Here is a 14552-nt window from a genome sequence, read left to right on the forward strand (position 1 = left end):
TTGTGATTTGGGGCCCTGATGAGTCTGCCTCACATTGTGAGCATCATCATGGTTCTTTGCGTAATCCTGCTGCCCTAAAACGGACCTATTTAGGACTGCTTAAACACTGAACTATCCAGGGCACCATATGACCCTGCTAATGGGTGTCCTGTATTACAACACGCAGCCAGATGCAGAGGTCTCGCTGGCAAAATTTCCCAATAGACCAGACCTATCTTTTAACTAAGCAATAGCTGTTTTTCCCATAAGAATTTTTTATTTGAGAGCTGGATCTGTGACCCTGGATGGGAGGCAATCTGTCAGCCCGACTGGGTTGCAACCTCAATTGATGGATTAACATCTATGGACCTCTAATACATACATGGGTGAAGCAGATTCTCTGCTTTTCACAGATGACATATGAGCCTAAACCACATCCATATGTGTGACCTCTCCACAATCACACTAAAAATCAATGGGCTTGATTTATACTCTGTTCTTCAAGACCAGTGCATCACGGGAATTGAATACTGAATCTGATTCTTCACAAACAAATTATCTCCATCACACTAGCGTGTTAACTTTACTGAATTGCAGATTGTATTTGGTGCTGAATGTTTCCTCACAGGTTTATATTATACAGCATATATGCAAATGTTTGTCATCCATTGTCCATAAAAATGCCTAAAATTAACAATGAACTTGAGCACATGTGCAATGACCCAGTTCCATAATGCATTCAGTTTAGCCTGAGGTGACCTTACTTTTGTGTCCTTGAAAAGTTCTGTTAAAGTTAGTTTAAAACAATGATACACATATGTGTACTACCTTCTGGCAGAATCTAGGAACATGTGAGATGATCTCATGTTCATTTTTTCCCCCAAACATATTTTTCGTTTGCATTACATTTGATTCTATTTGGGGTACACAATGTACATGCACTGACTAAAGTGACCAGCACAAAGCTGAATTATCATAATCTGTCCTTCAGACTGTTGTGATCTAAACCCAGCATGACCTCTCTCAGCTGCTCCAAATAATCATGAAAAACAAAGAAGCATGAACATTCAGATTTGTTTCTTCAAGTAAACAATACACAACATATACAACATTTTAGAAACTGTTTTCTCTGACCTAATATCTACTGATTAAAAAAAACCTCAGTCAATAACCATAATTTAATTATTAATTTAGTATTGAACACTGTTGTTTGCTGCCTTTTTTATTATTATTTTGTACTCTTCACTGAGGTCCACTTATAATGTTTTTTACATCAAAAAAACATTGTTCATAGAGGGATGGTGCTGTGATTTAGGTTAAAACGCATAAGTACTCTGTACATATCAAACAATCTGTAATAACAGAAATATGTAAACAAACAGACTTTATCATTATTATCATGGGAAGACTAATTCTTTTCGTGGGGAGAATTTTTACCGATGTATCGCAAATGATAAGATATCGCCCATCCCTAACAGTGACCACATAATGAAAACAGTTACACTTGTGTAGTGCGACATTACTGTCGGATCCAATATAGTCAGCACCAGTGTTGGGGGTAACGCATTACAAGTAATGCAAGTTATGTAATTAGATTACTTTTTTCAAGTAACTAGTAATGCATTACTTTTTAATTTACAAGAAAATATCTGAGTTACTTTTTCAAACGTTAGTTACTTTGTCTTCCTATTTATTGACTGACAGCTCTCCTGTCCCCATGTTGAGAGAAATCAGGAGTAAGTGCAGAGGCGTTGATGCTTACTGTAGTTCTAGACTAAATGTGAACGTGTATTTACTCATTATGCACATAAACAGATTCAGTATTCCACAAAATAAATAAAAACAGTGATATGCAAATTCAGAATATGATGCAAAACTGCAACAATTAAATATGTTAAATAACACAATATCCTTTATGTATTTTATCCCATTCATGTCTTTGCTCATGACCTTCGATGATCCATTTCAACAATACTAATAGCAAAACTAACTTTTGGTGTAAAAGAGCTAATTGAAAACAAACAAGCAAGCCCAGCCCAGATGAGAAAAAGTCAACCCAGGCTCATTGGAAATACGTGCCTCTACATACATTTCTGCAACACTGTAATTACGTACCTCACTGCATGTTTTGTGGCAGTTTCAAAGTGAAATGTCCAGAGAGTGGCGCTAAAAAGTACGTATTGTGGCTGTTCAGAATTAATGCTCTGTTATGTTGGAAATATCCCCTACACCAAACCCAACCCTAAACCTACCTGATAGTGTTAACAAATGGAAAAGTGATATAAAAAACACATTTGTTGATGCAGGCATGTTATTTTAACTTTCTTATGCGGATTTGAGCTGTTTTGTTGAACCGTAGTTTCACGGGGTTCGTACCGGAGCTCTTCATCATTTAAGTGCATCGCATGAGCTACCGAGCAAACATACTGAATTAGATAATTTGTGCATATGAGGCTGTGTATGTGACGACAACATTCAAAAGTATCAGTTTTCAAATCACGCAGTTAAAATTGTTTTGATGCCATAATATAATATTCTGTAAGAAATTGTGTGCAAATCAGGCTCTATTAATCAATACTCTGTTTGTAAATCATACTCTGTGTGAAAAGGAATCAAGTTTGAGTTTTACTGCCTAATTTTTGCAAAAATGTATGTAGAGGCATGTATTTCCATTGAGCCTATGTTGAAAAAAGTAACACTAAAGTAATGTAATGCACTAAAAAGTAACTGAGTAATGCAATTAGTTTAGGGGGTTTAGGGAGTAACGCAATATTGTAATGCATTACTTTTAAAACTAACTTTCCCCAACACTGATCGGCACAACATGGTCTTTTAATTTTAAGTCTTTCTGAAAATCCTGCATCAAATTGTGCCTTGTTTGTAAAGGAATCCACAGTAAAATGAAGTGAACAAAGGACCGAGTTCGTACTGATGCGGTCTAAAACAGGCAGCGACGTAGAATCTGTGGGCGGGGCTAAACAAGCAGCGATGTAGAAGCAGCCGTTGATCTTCTTCTGCGGAGGTGGTGTTTATCCACACTGTTACATCATAAAGTGACACATTCCACATCCTGTCATTTTGGCAGACTGGCTTCAATACAAGTTGTTTTTAGAATAATGAGAAAAGTTTTTAGTATAATGACCCCTTATATGTCAAAAGATCAAGGGAATTTTGATTTCTCAGTTCATGACATCTTTAAAAGCATAAGTGTCTGCAAAATGTGCAAACCCACTGCCTCAAAACACATCCTGTATTACAGACTGAAGTGTTTCCAGTACAAACTGATTGTCACAGGCTTGTAGCCTCCCCTGTCAGATTATCTTCCTCTCACACTCCTTATAGACTGAAGCAGCAAAATCAGTCACACTTCGACAGAGGCTGAGACTATAAATGCTTGTATTATATGCTACACAGGCAGGCACACAACAGAGATGTTTTTAAAACTCCATCCTTATGGCTTTCAGCAAAGGCGGATTACAGAAGGATGAGCAAAAGCATCTAGTAAATTCACTGTGGGCTTGAAATACAAACACTTTGAGGAAGCATCTGTGGTTTGTGCATCCAAGTGTGAACCTCACCTTCTCTGTTATATTTATTTTTCCGTTCCCCGGGCAAGCTCAGAGGGAACAAATACTCCATGTCCAGAAGATCTGTCATCATATCCCATTGCTAAACAACACCTGTTTCAGAAAGCTTTTAATACTTGCGTTCATTCACATGGCTGCATTCTGTGGCGGGGGTGGAGGGCCAGGAGCCATAAACAGCCTCTTTCTCACTCAGTGGCAATTGTTGCTGTGAAGAATTGATGTGAGGAATTCTAATTGGAGATATGAGAGCAGCTCTGGGCAGTTTTCACCGGGCTGTGACGAGAATAGCGCGGGCTCCGAGAGACAGGTGAAGTACATTCTCTGGATGCACTTTGAGGTTAGAGATCACACTAAATATGCAGGTCAGAGACCTCTGATATTGTCACTGAAGAGTTCCTGCGATTTTAGACACGGCTGGTGTAAGATAAAACAAAATAAGGATAAAAATAAAATCTCTTGTGGGTTCGGCTGCCATTTTGTGAATATTCTGTTATGTTGAATGTTAAATAGTCATTTCAAAACGTCTGGATTCCCTCATCTGTTTGCTCGGCGCGTCCCTCCCCTGACCTTTTCGCATAAAAATACACAGTTAAAACTCAATAGTACTTCTTTTCTCTGTTATAAGCCCATTTGCACGTTTGGAGTCAGTGAAGTGCAAATTGGAGTCAGTCTGCAGAGGCTTTAAGTGTTGTGGTTTTCTAATAGAGTCAGGGGAGCTGCTATAGCAGCACAGGGAAAGTTTTGCTCCCCTGTTGTAGTACCTGGCAAAGGTCCATGTCATTTACTGTAACCTAATGAAGCCTGTCTGACCCTGATGAGTTTTGATTGTTGACGTGAAAGTATGAAAGTCAGACCCGATATGAGAAAACAACATTATGTGTGTGTGCTCAGCTTAGCGAGGCCCGGCTAACTGTGATGACATTGCATCAGATCGACAAGGGCACACTCAGCGTTTGGCAGAGTGGTGTTTGTTAGATAAGAGCATTGCCAAAGCTGGTATGTAGACAGTCGTGGTAGCCGATTATGCAAAAGTTTCACTATGAGGCATCTTCTTGGGTTTGGGCCACCAATTTTGGTAGTTTTAAATTTGACAGTGTTCATGAAAAAAAAAAAAAAAATCTATATACAAATATATATATACTACCGGTCACAATTTTTTGAACAGTAAAGAAGTCTCTTCTGCTTACCAAGCCTGCATTTATTTGATCCAAAGGAAAGCAAAAACAGTCAAATTTGTAAATATTTGTATATTTGAATATATTTCAAAATGTAATTTATTCCTGTGATCAAATCTAAATTTTCAGCATCATTACTCCAGTCTTCAGTGTCACATGATTCTTCAGAAATCATTTTAATATGCTGATTTGCTGTTCAAGAGACATTTTTTATTATTGTCAATATTTAAAACAGTTGTGTACATTTTTTTCAAGATACTTTGATGAATAGAAAGATCCAAAGATCAACATTTATTTAAAATAAAAAGTTTTTGTAACATTGTACACTATACCATTCAAAAGCTTTAAGTCACTGTAATATTTTTTTATTTTTGTGGGAAAGAAATTATAGAAATGAATACTTTTATTTACAGAGGATGCTTTAAATTAATCAAAAGTGATGATAAAGACATTTATAATGTTCCAAAAGATTTCTATTTCAGATAAACGCTGTTCTCCTCAACTTTCTAGTCAAAGAAACCTGAAAATATGCTACTCAGCTGTTATCCAAAATAAAATAATAACAATAAACCTTTTTGAGCAGCAAATCAGAATATTAGAATGATTTCTGAAGGATAATGTGACTGGAGTAATGATGCTAAAAATTCAGCTTTAAAATTACATAAATTACATTTTAAAAGATATTCAAATAGAAAACAGTTATTTTTAATTAGTAAAAATATTTCAAAATGTTACTGTTTTTGCTGTACCTTTCATCAAATAAATGCAGGCTTGGTGAGCAGAAGAGACTTCTTTAGAAAACTATAAAATCTTACTGTTCAAAAACTTTTGAATGACTGGGTAGTGTATAATTTTTTAGTGGTTTAAAATATTGTGTTATTTTTTATATATTTTATATATTTTTTAAAAAACAAGTTTTCTTTTTCTGTGCAAATGTCAAATTTTACATATTTTTTATTTTTATTTATTTTACCTTTTTTCTCTATCTCTTCTTTTCTCTCTATACTCTGTGGTTTGGAATACACACACACACACACACACACAATATAACACAAATTTCAAACCACAAACATAGTATAGAGAGAAAATAAGAAAAGAGAGAAAAAGCAAAAATAAAAATAAAAAATAAAAAAAAATAACAGAAAAAGAAATGTAGACTTTTTTATTTGATCAGTCAGCTGTTATGCTGTTTTGACATTAAAATCATGACATCAAATTCACTTAGACTGTTTTCTTGCTTTCAGTAATAGCAATTAAGATGAGCTTAGCTGTCAGACAGTGTGAAAATGTTACAGGCAAGCAGCAAGACACAGAACATGAGTTTGTCACCTCCATGTCCAGATCTCGCACACCTGCTGCACTGTGTCTTTCACAAGTCAACAGAGAGGGATTCACACTTTTAATTTGTGTAAGCCAGGCTCTATGCTGTGTGGAAAACCAATATGGTGTCAAAACAGCCAAGCCAAGATTGACTCTCTCTCCCTCCTTTCGCTAGATACAGCATTATGAGTCAGCTTTATTTGGCCAGTATAAGGCCTTTGTGTAGAGACAGGGGACGACACTGGACTCAGGGAAACAAGTCAACCTCATTTTAAGTGGTTTCAGCAGGAACGAGTTCAAAATAGAAGCTTTGTATGTAAACAGGAGATGTGAGAAACCCAGACCCATGTGAATAGGCTATAATAAGCAAGAAAGCAGTGGGAGAGGTGTAATGCAGGACTGGATTAATTGAGATCATTTGTCACGACAAGGTAGGAGTTTATATCCATTTAGTTTCATTCATTAAAGGAGTACAGGAAATGTTTACAAATTCAGTGAAAACGTATGATTTATTAAGCAATTTAGCTTTAATTTATGCAAGTTATTTTAAGTACTAAAAACAGGTCTGCTAATGTGATAAATTTAATCAAAAATTTCTACTTTTTTTTAAATGTGTCTAAAGCTTAGTTTTGCTCTTAATTGAGCTGTTTTTCAATTGTCACCATTACTGAGGTTTATGTGTGAAGTGTTGAGGCAGTTTACCTATAATAAATGAAAGCAAAACATCTTTATGGTGCAAAATGTTTCCAGAATTAGAAGGAAACAGACTTACATATTTTCTTTCAGAGGCGAGCAATAAAGAAAATCTGTGTGTGATAATGATAAATGAAAGATTCCTGTGTTGCTAATTGATTTCAGCAGATGCAAGAGACATTTAACATTCAGTGAACAAACAAATCCAAATAGACTCAATTACTGAGGACAGGTACACTTGTTGAATGAACAAATCTCAATCCATTACATTGCCTTGTTTCTATGTCAGTGCAAAGCTAAATATCCTAGTTGTGTAAAGTTATATTGCTGTAATAGTTATATTTTTACAGTGCAGTTTTTTTTTTAATTCAGTGCATGTATGTTATTGGTTATTGTGACTTTTTATCTCAATTCTGATTTACTTAGCATTGTGAGGTTTAAACTCACAGTTGCAAGTTATGAAGTTAACTGACTTTATTTCTCACAATTATGAATTTATCACACAATTCTGAGAAAAAAAGTCAAAATTGTGAGTTTATATCTCGCAATTCTGAGAAAGATATAAACTCACAATTGCGAGAAATGAAGTCGGAGTTGCAAGATAAAAACTTGTTATTCTGACTTTTTCTCGCATATGTGAGTTTGTATTTCACAATTATGGCTTTTTTTCTCAAAATTGCGAGTTTATATCTTGCAACTCTGACTTTTTTCGGACATTTCTGACTTTTTTTCTCATAATTTTGAGATATAAACTCACAAATGTGATTTATAAAGTCCAATTTTGAGGGGAAAAAAGACTGATATGTTCTCAGAATTGCGAGATATAAACTCACAATGCTGACTCCCTCAGAATTGTGAGTTTATGCCTTGCAGTTCTGACTTTAGAACTCACAATTGCAAAGTTTATATCTCGCAATTCTAAGAAATAGTCTGAATTGCTAGATATAAACTTACAACTCTGACTTTTTTCTCAGAATTGCAAGTTTATGCCAGTAAACTGACTTTACAATTTAGAATTGCAAATTTATATCATAATTCTAAGAAAAAAGTTAGAACTGCGAGAAAAAAAGTCAGAATTGTGAGATAAAAAGTCACAATTACCTTTTTTATTTTCTATTCAGTGGCAAAAACGGGCTTTCATAATGAATATATACATTAGTTTACATCTTTTTTTTTTGCTATGGAATAAAAAAATAATGGTAATTGCGACTTTACATCTCACAATTCAATCTGTTCTTCTCAGAATTACATGTTATCTTGAAATTTGAGTTATTTTGAGATATTTTCTCAGAATAGCGATTAAAAAATGTGAGATATAAAGTCACAATTACTTTTTTTATTCTGTGGTAGAAACAGGCTTCCATACATGTGTTATTGAGCAGTCTATTGTTCTGTGCTGAATGTCTGATGTGATTTGGCTCAGCTCTGTCCATTAAACTGAACGTCTGTCCATGCTGGGTGGGTAATTCCTAAATTGTGTCTAGGCCTGTGCACCTGCACCCTGTGACATGAGGTTAAGCTGGACTGCAGTGAAAGTGCCCTGCACACCTGTCCTCTCACATCAGACCCTCTAGAGCTGGAAATAAGCGTGTTACTGCACAGCTGTCACATGTCTCATAATTTTTATTTACCTAATGAATGTGCATTCAAATGACAGTCTCACACCCAAACAGGTCTAGAACATTCTACTGTCGTCCTTTATCAGAAATGGATGAAAAGCTGTTTCACAACTTCAGCTGTGTCTGGATCAGTCAGTCTGTCTAAAAGCAGAGGATTAAAGAGATTGTTAGCACAAATAATCATAACACAGTCTCAATCATTTTTGCTGTTTCTTCTCTTCTCTCTGGCTTTAGGCTTTTGGAAGTGTGACGTCTAAATGTGACTAAATGCATCTTCAACAAACACTGAGCTCAACTTAGACACCAACCTGAAAACATCTGGTTATGAGAACTGGCACCACAAAAGTCCCTTGGTAAGCAGTCCCTTACTAAACTAGACAAAAAAAAAAAATTTAAATATCCCAGATAGCACACGTACGTCTGCAAGATGTGTGTTAAAGATCACTTGATCTGGAATGCATCTGCTGTGTACAAAAATCTGACAGATGTCTGTAAGATGTCCATTTTACATACATTCTAAATCATAAACATCTTAAAGACATCTAGTATATGTGTATTTAACATCTAATAGGAAACATCCTATAGACGTATTGCAGATGAGCAAACCCTTATAGCACACGGACGTCATGGAGACATCTATCTGATGTCTGCATTTACATCTGCAAGACATCTTTTTTAGAGTGTTTGCTCATCTGCAATACGTCTATTGGACGTTTCCTATCCTTCCTATGTCTTTAAGATGTTTATGATTTAGAATGTACATAAAACTGACATCTGAAAGACGTCTGTCAGACGTTTGTACACAGCAGATGCATTCCAGATCAAGTGATCTTTAACAGAAATTTTGTAGACGTACGTGTGCTATCTTGGATTTGATATCTGCATTTACATCTGCAAGACGTATATTTTAAAGTGTTTGCTCATCTTCAATACATCTATTGGACGTTTCCTATCAGACGTCAAATAGATGTCTATTAGATGTCTTTAAGATGTTAATGATTTAGAATGTACGTAAAACAGACATCTGAAAGACGTCTGTCAGATGTTTGTACAAAGCCGATGCTTTCCAGGTCAAGAGATCTTCAACAGACATCTTGCAGACATACGTGTGCTATCTGGGAAAAATATATCTTCCAGATGTAGATGTTCTGTTCGTGTTTAATGAATGGGGCGTACTGTATGTAAAAAATACATCTTCCAGATATAAATGCAGAGGTCAAATAGACGTCTCTGTGATGTATGTGTGCTATCAGGGATGCTTGTTTATGTAGATTATTACTTAGTACTACATACTACTATTCCATTGTGATTGATCAAGATGGTTTTTGGTCAATGGCAAAACACATTTTTTTGTCCATATCTACATAATACATAATTGCAAATGCATCTCATAGCCAGATAGCACACATACATCTGCAAGATGTCTGTTAAAGATCGCTTGATCTGGAAAGCATCTGCTGTGTACAAACATCTGATAGATGTCTGTACGATATCAGGTTTAGATACATTGTAAATCAAAAACATCTCAAAGACATCTAATATACGTCTATTTGACATCTGATAGGAAATGTCCTATAGACGTATATGCTCTAATAAATACGTCTTGCAGAGGTAAATGCAGACGTCAAATAGATGTCTCCATGATGTATATGTGCTATCAGGGGTACACACAGTAAGCCCCATTCATTAAACATGAGCAGAACTAATTTTTGTGTAAAAAATGTTAATATTGAACAAGAAGTTAATACTAATACCAATAAGAATACAAACATTAAAAAAATTTTTTCCTCATATTTGACCTGACTTTGACCATTTTTCTTTTTTTGCAGGAAGGTGGTAAGATGTTCATGGATCTGTGTGGCCAGCGGGGCGCATGGACAGTCCTGCTGTTGTGGTGCATAAACCTATCGGCTGCTGACCTCACCTGCCCGCAGAAATGCACTTGTTACCTTGACACTTTGGAGGTAAATTGCTCCTCAAAGCACCTGACGGGTATACCCGAGGGGTTACCAAGCAATGGCAAACGCTTAGATCTTTCCAAAAACCAGCTGAAAACGCTGGCCAGGCGTCAGTTCTCCAGCCTGTCAAAGCTAGAGGAGCTAGACTTAAGTGAGAACATAATCTCTATGATTGAAGTGGAAACATTTCAGGGGCTAAAGAACCTGCGATACTTGAGGATTAAGAACAACCGTCTCAAGATCCTCCCGGTTGGGGTGTTCTCCGGCCTCTCCAACCTTCGACGTCTGGATATCAGTGAGAATGAGATCCTGGTTTTTCTGGATTACACATTTAAGGACATGATTAATTTACAGCAGCTTGATGCGGGAGAAAACGACCTGGTGTTTATCTCGCAACGGGCGTTCGTTGGGCTTCAGGCACTGAAGGAATTAAACGTGGACCGCAGCAACTTAACCTCTATCCCCACCGAGGCTCTGTCGCAACTTCAGAGCTTGACCAAGCTGCGCCTGCGCAAGCTTACCATAAGCGTGCTGCCCAACAACGCCTTTCGCCGACTGCACCAGCTGCGCACCTTGCAGATCCTCCACTGGCCTTCTCTCGAGACGCTAAATAGCAACAGCTTGGTTGGCCTGAACCTTACCACCTTAATTTTAAGCAACTGCAACCTCAGCGCCGTACCTTATTCTGCTCTGCGTCATCTCACCTACCTGCAGTACCTGGACTTGTCCTACAACCCCATCACCTCCATACAGGGCAACCTTCTTGGGGAGCTTCTGCGGCTCCAAGAGTTGCACCTGGTAGGTGGAAGCCTGTTTCGTATTGAGCCAGGTGCCTTCAGGGGTCTGGTCCAGTTTCGTCTCCTCAATGTGTCCTCGAATCGTCTTTCCACGTTGGAAGAAAGTGTCTTCCACTCTGTAGGAAACCTGCAGACACTGAGGCTAGACAGAAACCCGTTGGCTTGCGACTGCAGGTTACTCTGGGTCATGCGGCGGCGGCGGCGGCTGGATTTCGATGGCCGCCAACCCACCTGTTCGCCTCTGAATCAGCACAAGAAGGCATTTCGTGACTTTTCAGAAGCTGATCTTCCGGTTATATTTACTTGCAGACAAGCGCAGATTGTGAACCGGCAACAGCAGGATGCGAGTGTGGTGGAGGGAATGAGCGTACGGTTTGACTGCAAAGCAGACGGCTATCCGTCGCCTTCTATTACTTGGCTATCAGCCCAGCAGACCACACTTAACTCTGTTGGGAGAGTACGAGTGCTTGCTAATGGGAGCTTGGAGGTGCGTTACACCCAAGTACAGGACAGTGGAACATATCAATGTACTGCAGCTAATGCAGCAGGTAACGACAGCATCTCTGTGAGTCTGCAAGTGGAGGGGCTTCCACAAAACCGCACAGTGTCATATTTCTCAGACGAAGGATGGATGGAAACTTCATTACCTCCTTCTACCAATTCCTCTGCACGGGTGTCAAGTCCTTACCCGTTCGATGCGAAAACCCTCATCATTGCTACCACCATGGGATTTCTGTCTTTCCTCAGCTCTGTGGCAATCTGTTTTGTGTTCATGTTCTTCTGGAGTCAGAGCAAAGGTCAGATAAAACATACTGCCACTATAGACTTTGTGCCACGATCATCCATGGGTGGAGGTGGAGATGGCGGGGACACTGGGAGATTCACAATGAAGCTTATTTGAGCTAGAAAATTCATGGTTATGGTTACAATTAGTTGAGCCTTTAAAATTGTAGGAACTCTCAAAGCGGAGCAACTGCTCATTCATAATGCAGCTTGCCAACACAGCAAGGTACACAGCCTTACTATAACACAATGTAAATAGGTAGAGTAACTTGACTTTAATAAATAATAATAATCTCATTCATATTTTGCAACCCTGACTGACATTATTTGTAAGTAGGTGTAGTAAATGAACTCTTTATTATAATAACATTTTAGCAGAGCAGTAAGGTAGGCATTATATCAAAAGTTTGTAATATTGCTCAGCAATGCCAAAGTCTGAAGACAAACAAACAACTTTTATTGTCTGATAGTAGTAGTTCATATTTTAAAAAATATTAATAATAATAAATACATGTAAAAAGAAATTGAATAATATTTATTTACTATTAACTAGTATTAATAGTCATTTCTATTTTAAAAAAGTATAAAAATTGCAATGCATAAAATATGAATAATTTTTTAGACTCATCAAGGCTGCATAAAAAACAGTAATATTTTGAAATAATATTGCAATTTAAAATAACGGTTTTCCATTTTAACATATTTTAAAATGTAATTTATTCCTTTGATGTAAAGCTGAATTTTCAGCATTATTACTTGAGTCTTCAGTGTCACATGATCTTTCACAAATCATTTTAACATGTTGATTTATTGTCAATGTTGAAAACTGTTGTGCTGATTAATATATTAATGATTATATATTTTACTTTGACACTTATTTCAGTATTTTTAAGAAATAAACATTAAAAAGAACAGTATTTATTCCAAATAGAAATGTTTTGTAACAATATACAATACCGTTTAAAATTTTGGGGTCAGTACTTTTTTTTTCCTTTTTTGAAATCATTTTTATTAAAAGTGATAATGAAGACTTACATTGTTACATTGTTATTCTATTTTGATTAAATGTTGTTCTTTTTGATATTTTATTCATCAAAGAATCCTGAAAAAGGTATCATAGTTTCCAAAAACATACTAAGCAGCACAACAAGTTTCCAACATTGATAATAAAGTACTAAAGTAATGAAAGCAGAAAAATCAGCTTTGCATCACAGGACTAAATTATATCTTAAAGTATATTAAAATAGAAAGCAGATATTTAAAATTGTAATAATATTTCACAATATTACTGATTTTTTGATCAAATAAACACAGCCTTGGTTAGTATAAGTGTATAAAGAAATGATTATAATATTCCACTATTAAATAATGAAATAACTGTTGGACATTATTGTGGTGTGCCCTTGATTTGGTGTGTTATTGCTTGATTTTTTTAGGCTCACAGCTCTTAGTATAATGAATAAAATCAATTCCTTTTTGAGGGCTCTGGTACAGTTAGCCTTTAGAGATATTCATTTCACTGCCAAATCAAACCAGAGCGGGCCATGCGATGATGCATTTGACAACACTTACAATACAGTTTTAGATATTGTAACTTTTTGTCGCACAAACGTATAACCCATAGAACTATGTATGTTGCTATATAAGTCTTAACAGCCTATAAACATCTATTGTAGTTTGTAGCAATAAAGACATTATTAAACATTTTAAAAAACTAATATGTTTTTAAAAAGTGAGGGATTTTTAAATGTATAAGTTAACGATTGATATGCATTACTGTATTACATACTGTGTGTGATATTGTACATTATAGGTTGCAGTAAGATTACAAACTTTTTTGTCTTTCTTTTTTTAACAACATCAAGCGATACAGCTATGCACACGTCATGACCACACATGGTTATTTACCTAAGACGCTTTGCAATTTATGTAATGTACATAAGTTATATTTCCACATTTTGATGTTTTTGCTAATGCATTTGTAAGTTATATTTTGCATTGGATTATTAAAGACTATGCAAGTCTGCTTGTTCAGAAAACCATCTCGTCTTGCTATCTTTCCTCCGTAGTGTTCCATTTTAAACCTCCTCATTAAAAATTCAAGTTCATTTCTAGGTAAAATGAATTCCTGAAAGTCTGAACAATTTACAGGGTTCATTAATACAGTTGACAGCTGTAATTTTAAAGGACGTTGTGATCATACCTCTTTGTTACTCTGATGTATGCAGTACAAAATAGTCCAGATGCAAGCTCCATCTGTTTCATCAATGCAGCACCTATAACCTTGAGTGGCTGCAGTTTTTCGTTAGCTCATCTGATCGTGGAGGATAAATGACATGAGATGAGTGGTGTCAAGAGGGAAAAATCAGCATAATTATCTGCATCAGTCACTGTCTTGTTTGTTAAACAGAGAAGTAATTTTTCACCTGCTGCCTCTCATCTGATTACCTATGATTTAGGTTTGATTTTACAGTATTTATGCCGTTTTTAGTGTAATAACAACGTGAAATTGATCCGTGAGGGGTATGTTTTATTACGCTGATGATGGATTATTGTCTGAGAGTACAGTCAGGAAGGGACGGGGAACTCACGGTGATGTTTCATGCAGGCCGTTGTTTTGTTGGACAGACAGTTCTCAAGC

At 36.4% G+C, this 14552-nt stretch overlaps 1 protein-coding gene across 4 annotated transcripts in view; it reads left to right on the forward strand.

Annotated features, from left to right (window-relative positions):
• Window positions 1–13950, forward strand: part of lingo4b (leucine rich repeat and Ig domain containing 4b) — a 29851-nt gene extending 15901 nt beyond the window's left edge. For 2 of the 4 annotated variants that reach the window (XM_051131573.1, XM_051131570.1), the window contains exons 2-3: window positions 8608–8726; window positions 10203–13950. In XM_051131573.1, the coding sequence (XP_050987530.1) occupies window positions 10215–12029 (1815 nt within the window). In that variant the 5' untranslated portion in view covers window positions 8608–8726; window positions 10203–10214 and the 3' untranslated portion in view covers window positions 12030–13950. Of the gene's footprint in view, window positions 1–3762; window positions 3874–6262; window positions 6493–8607; window positions 8727–10202 lie in introns of those variants that run through there. The other 2 variants (XM_051131574.1, XM_051131572.1) reach the window with 2 other exon arrangements.
• Window positions 13951–14552: the final 602 nt, after the last annotated feature.

Source organism: Labeo rohita, chromosome 16 (assembly GCF_022985175.1).
Source record: "Labeo rohita strain BAU-BD-2019 chromosome 16, IGBB_LRoh.1.0, whole genome shotgun sequence".
Classification (NCBI taxonomy): Eukaryota; Metazoa; Chordata; class Actinopteri; order Cypriniformes; family Cyprinidae; genus Labeo; species Labeo rohita.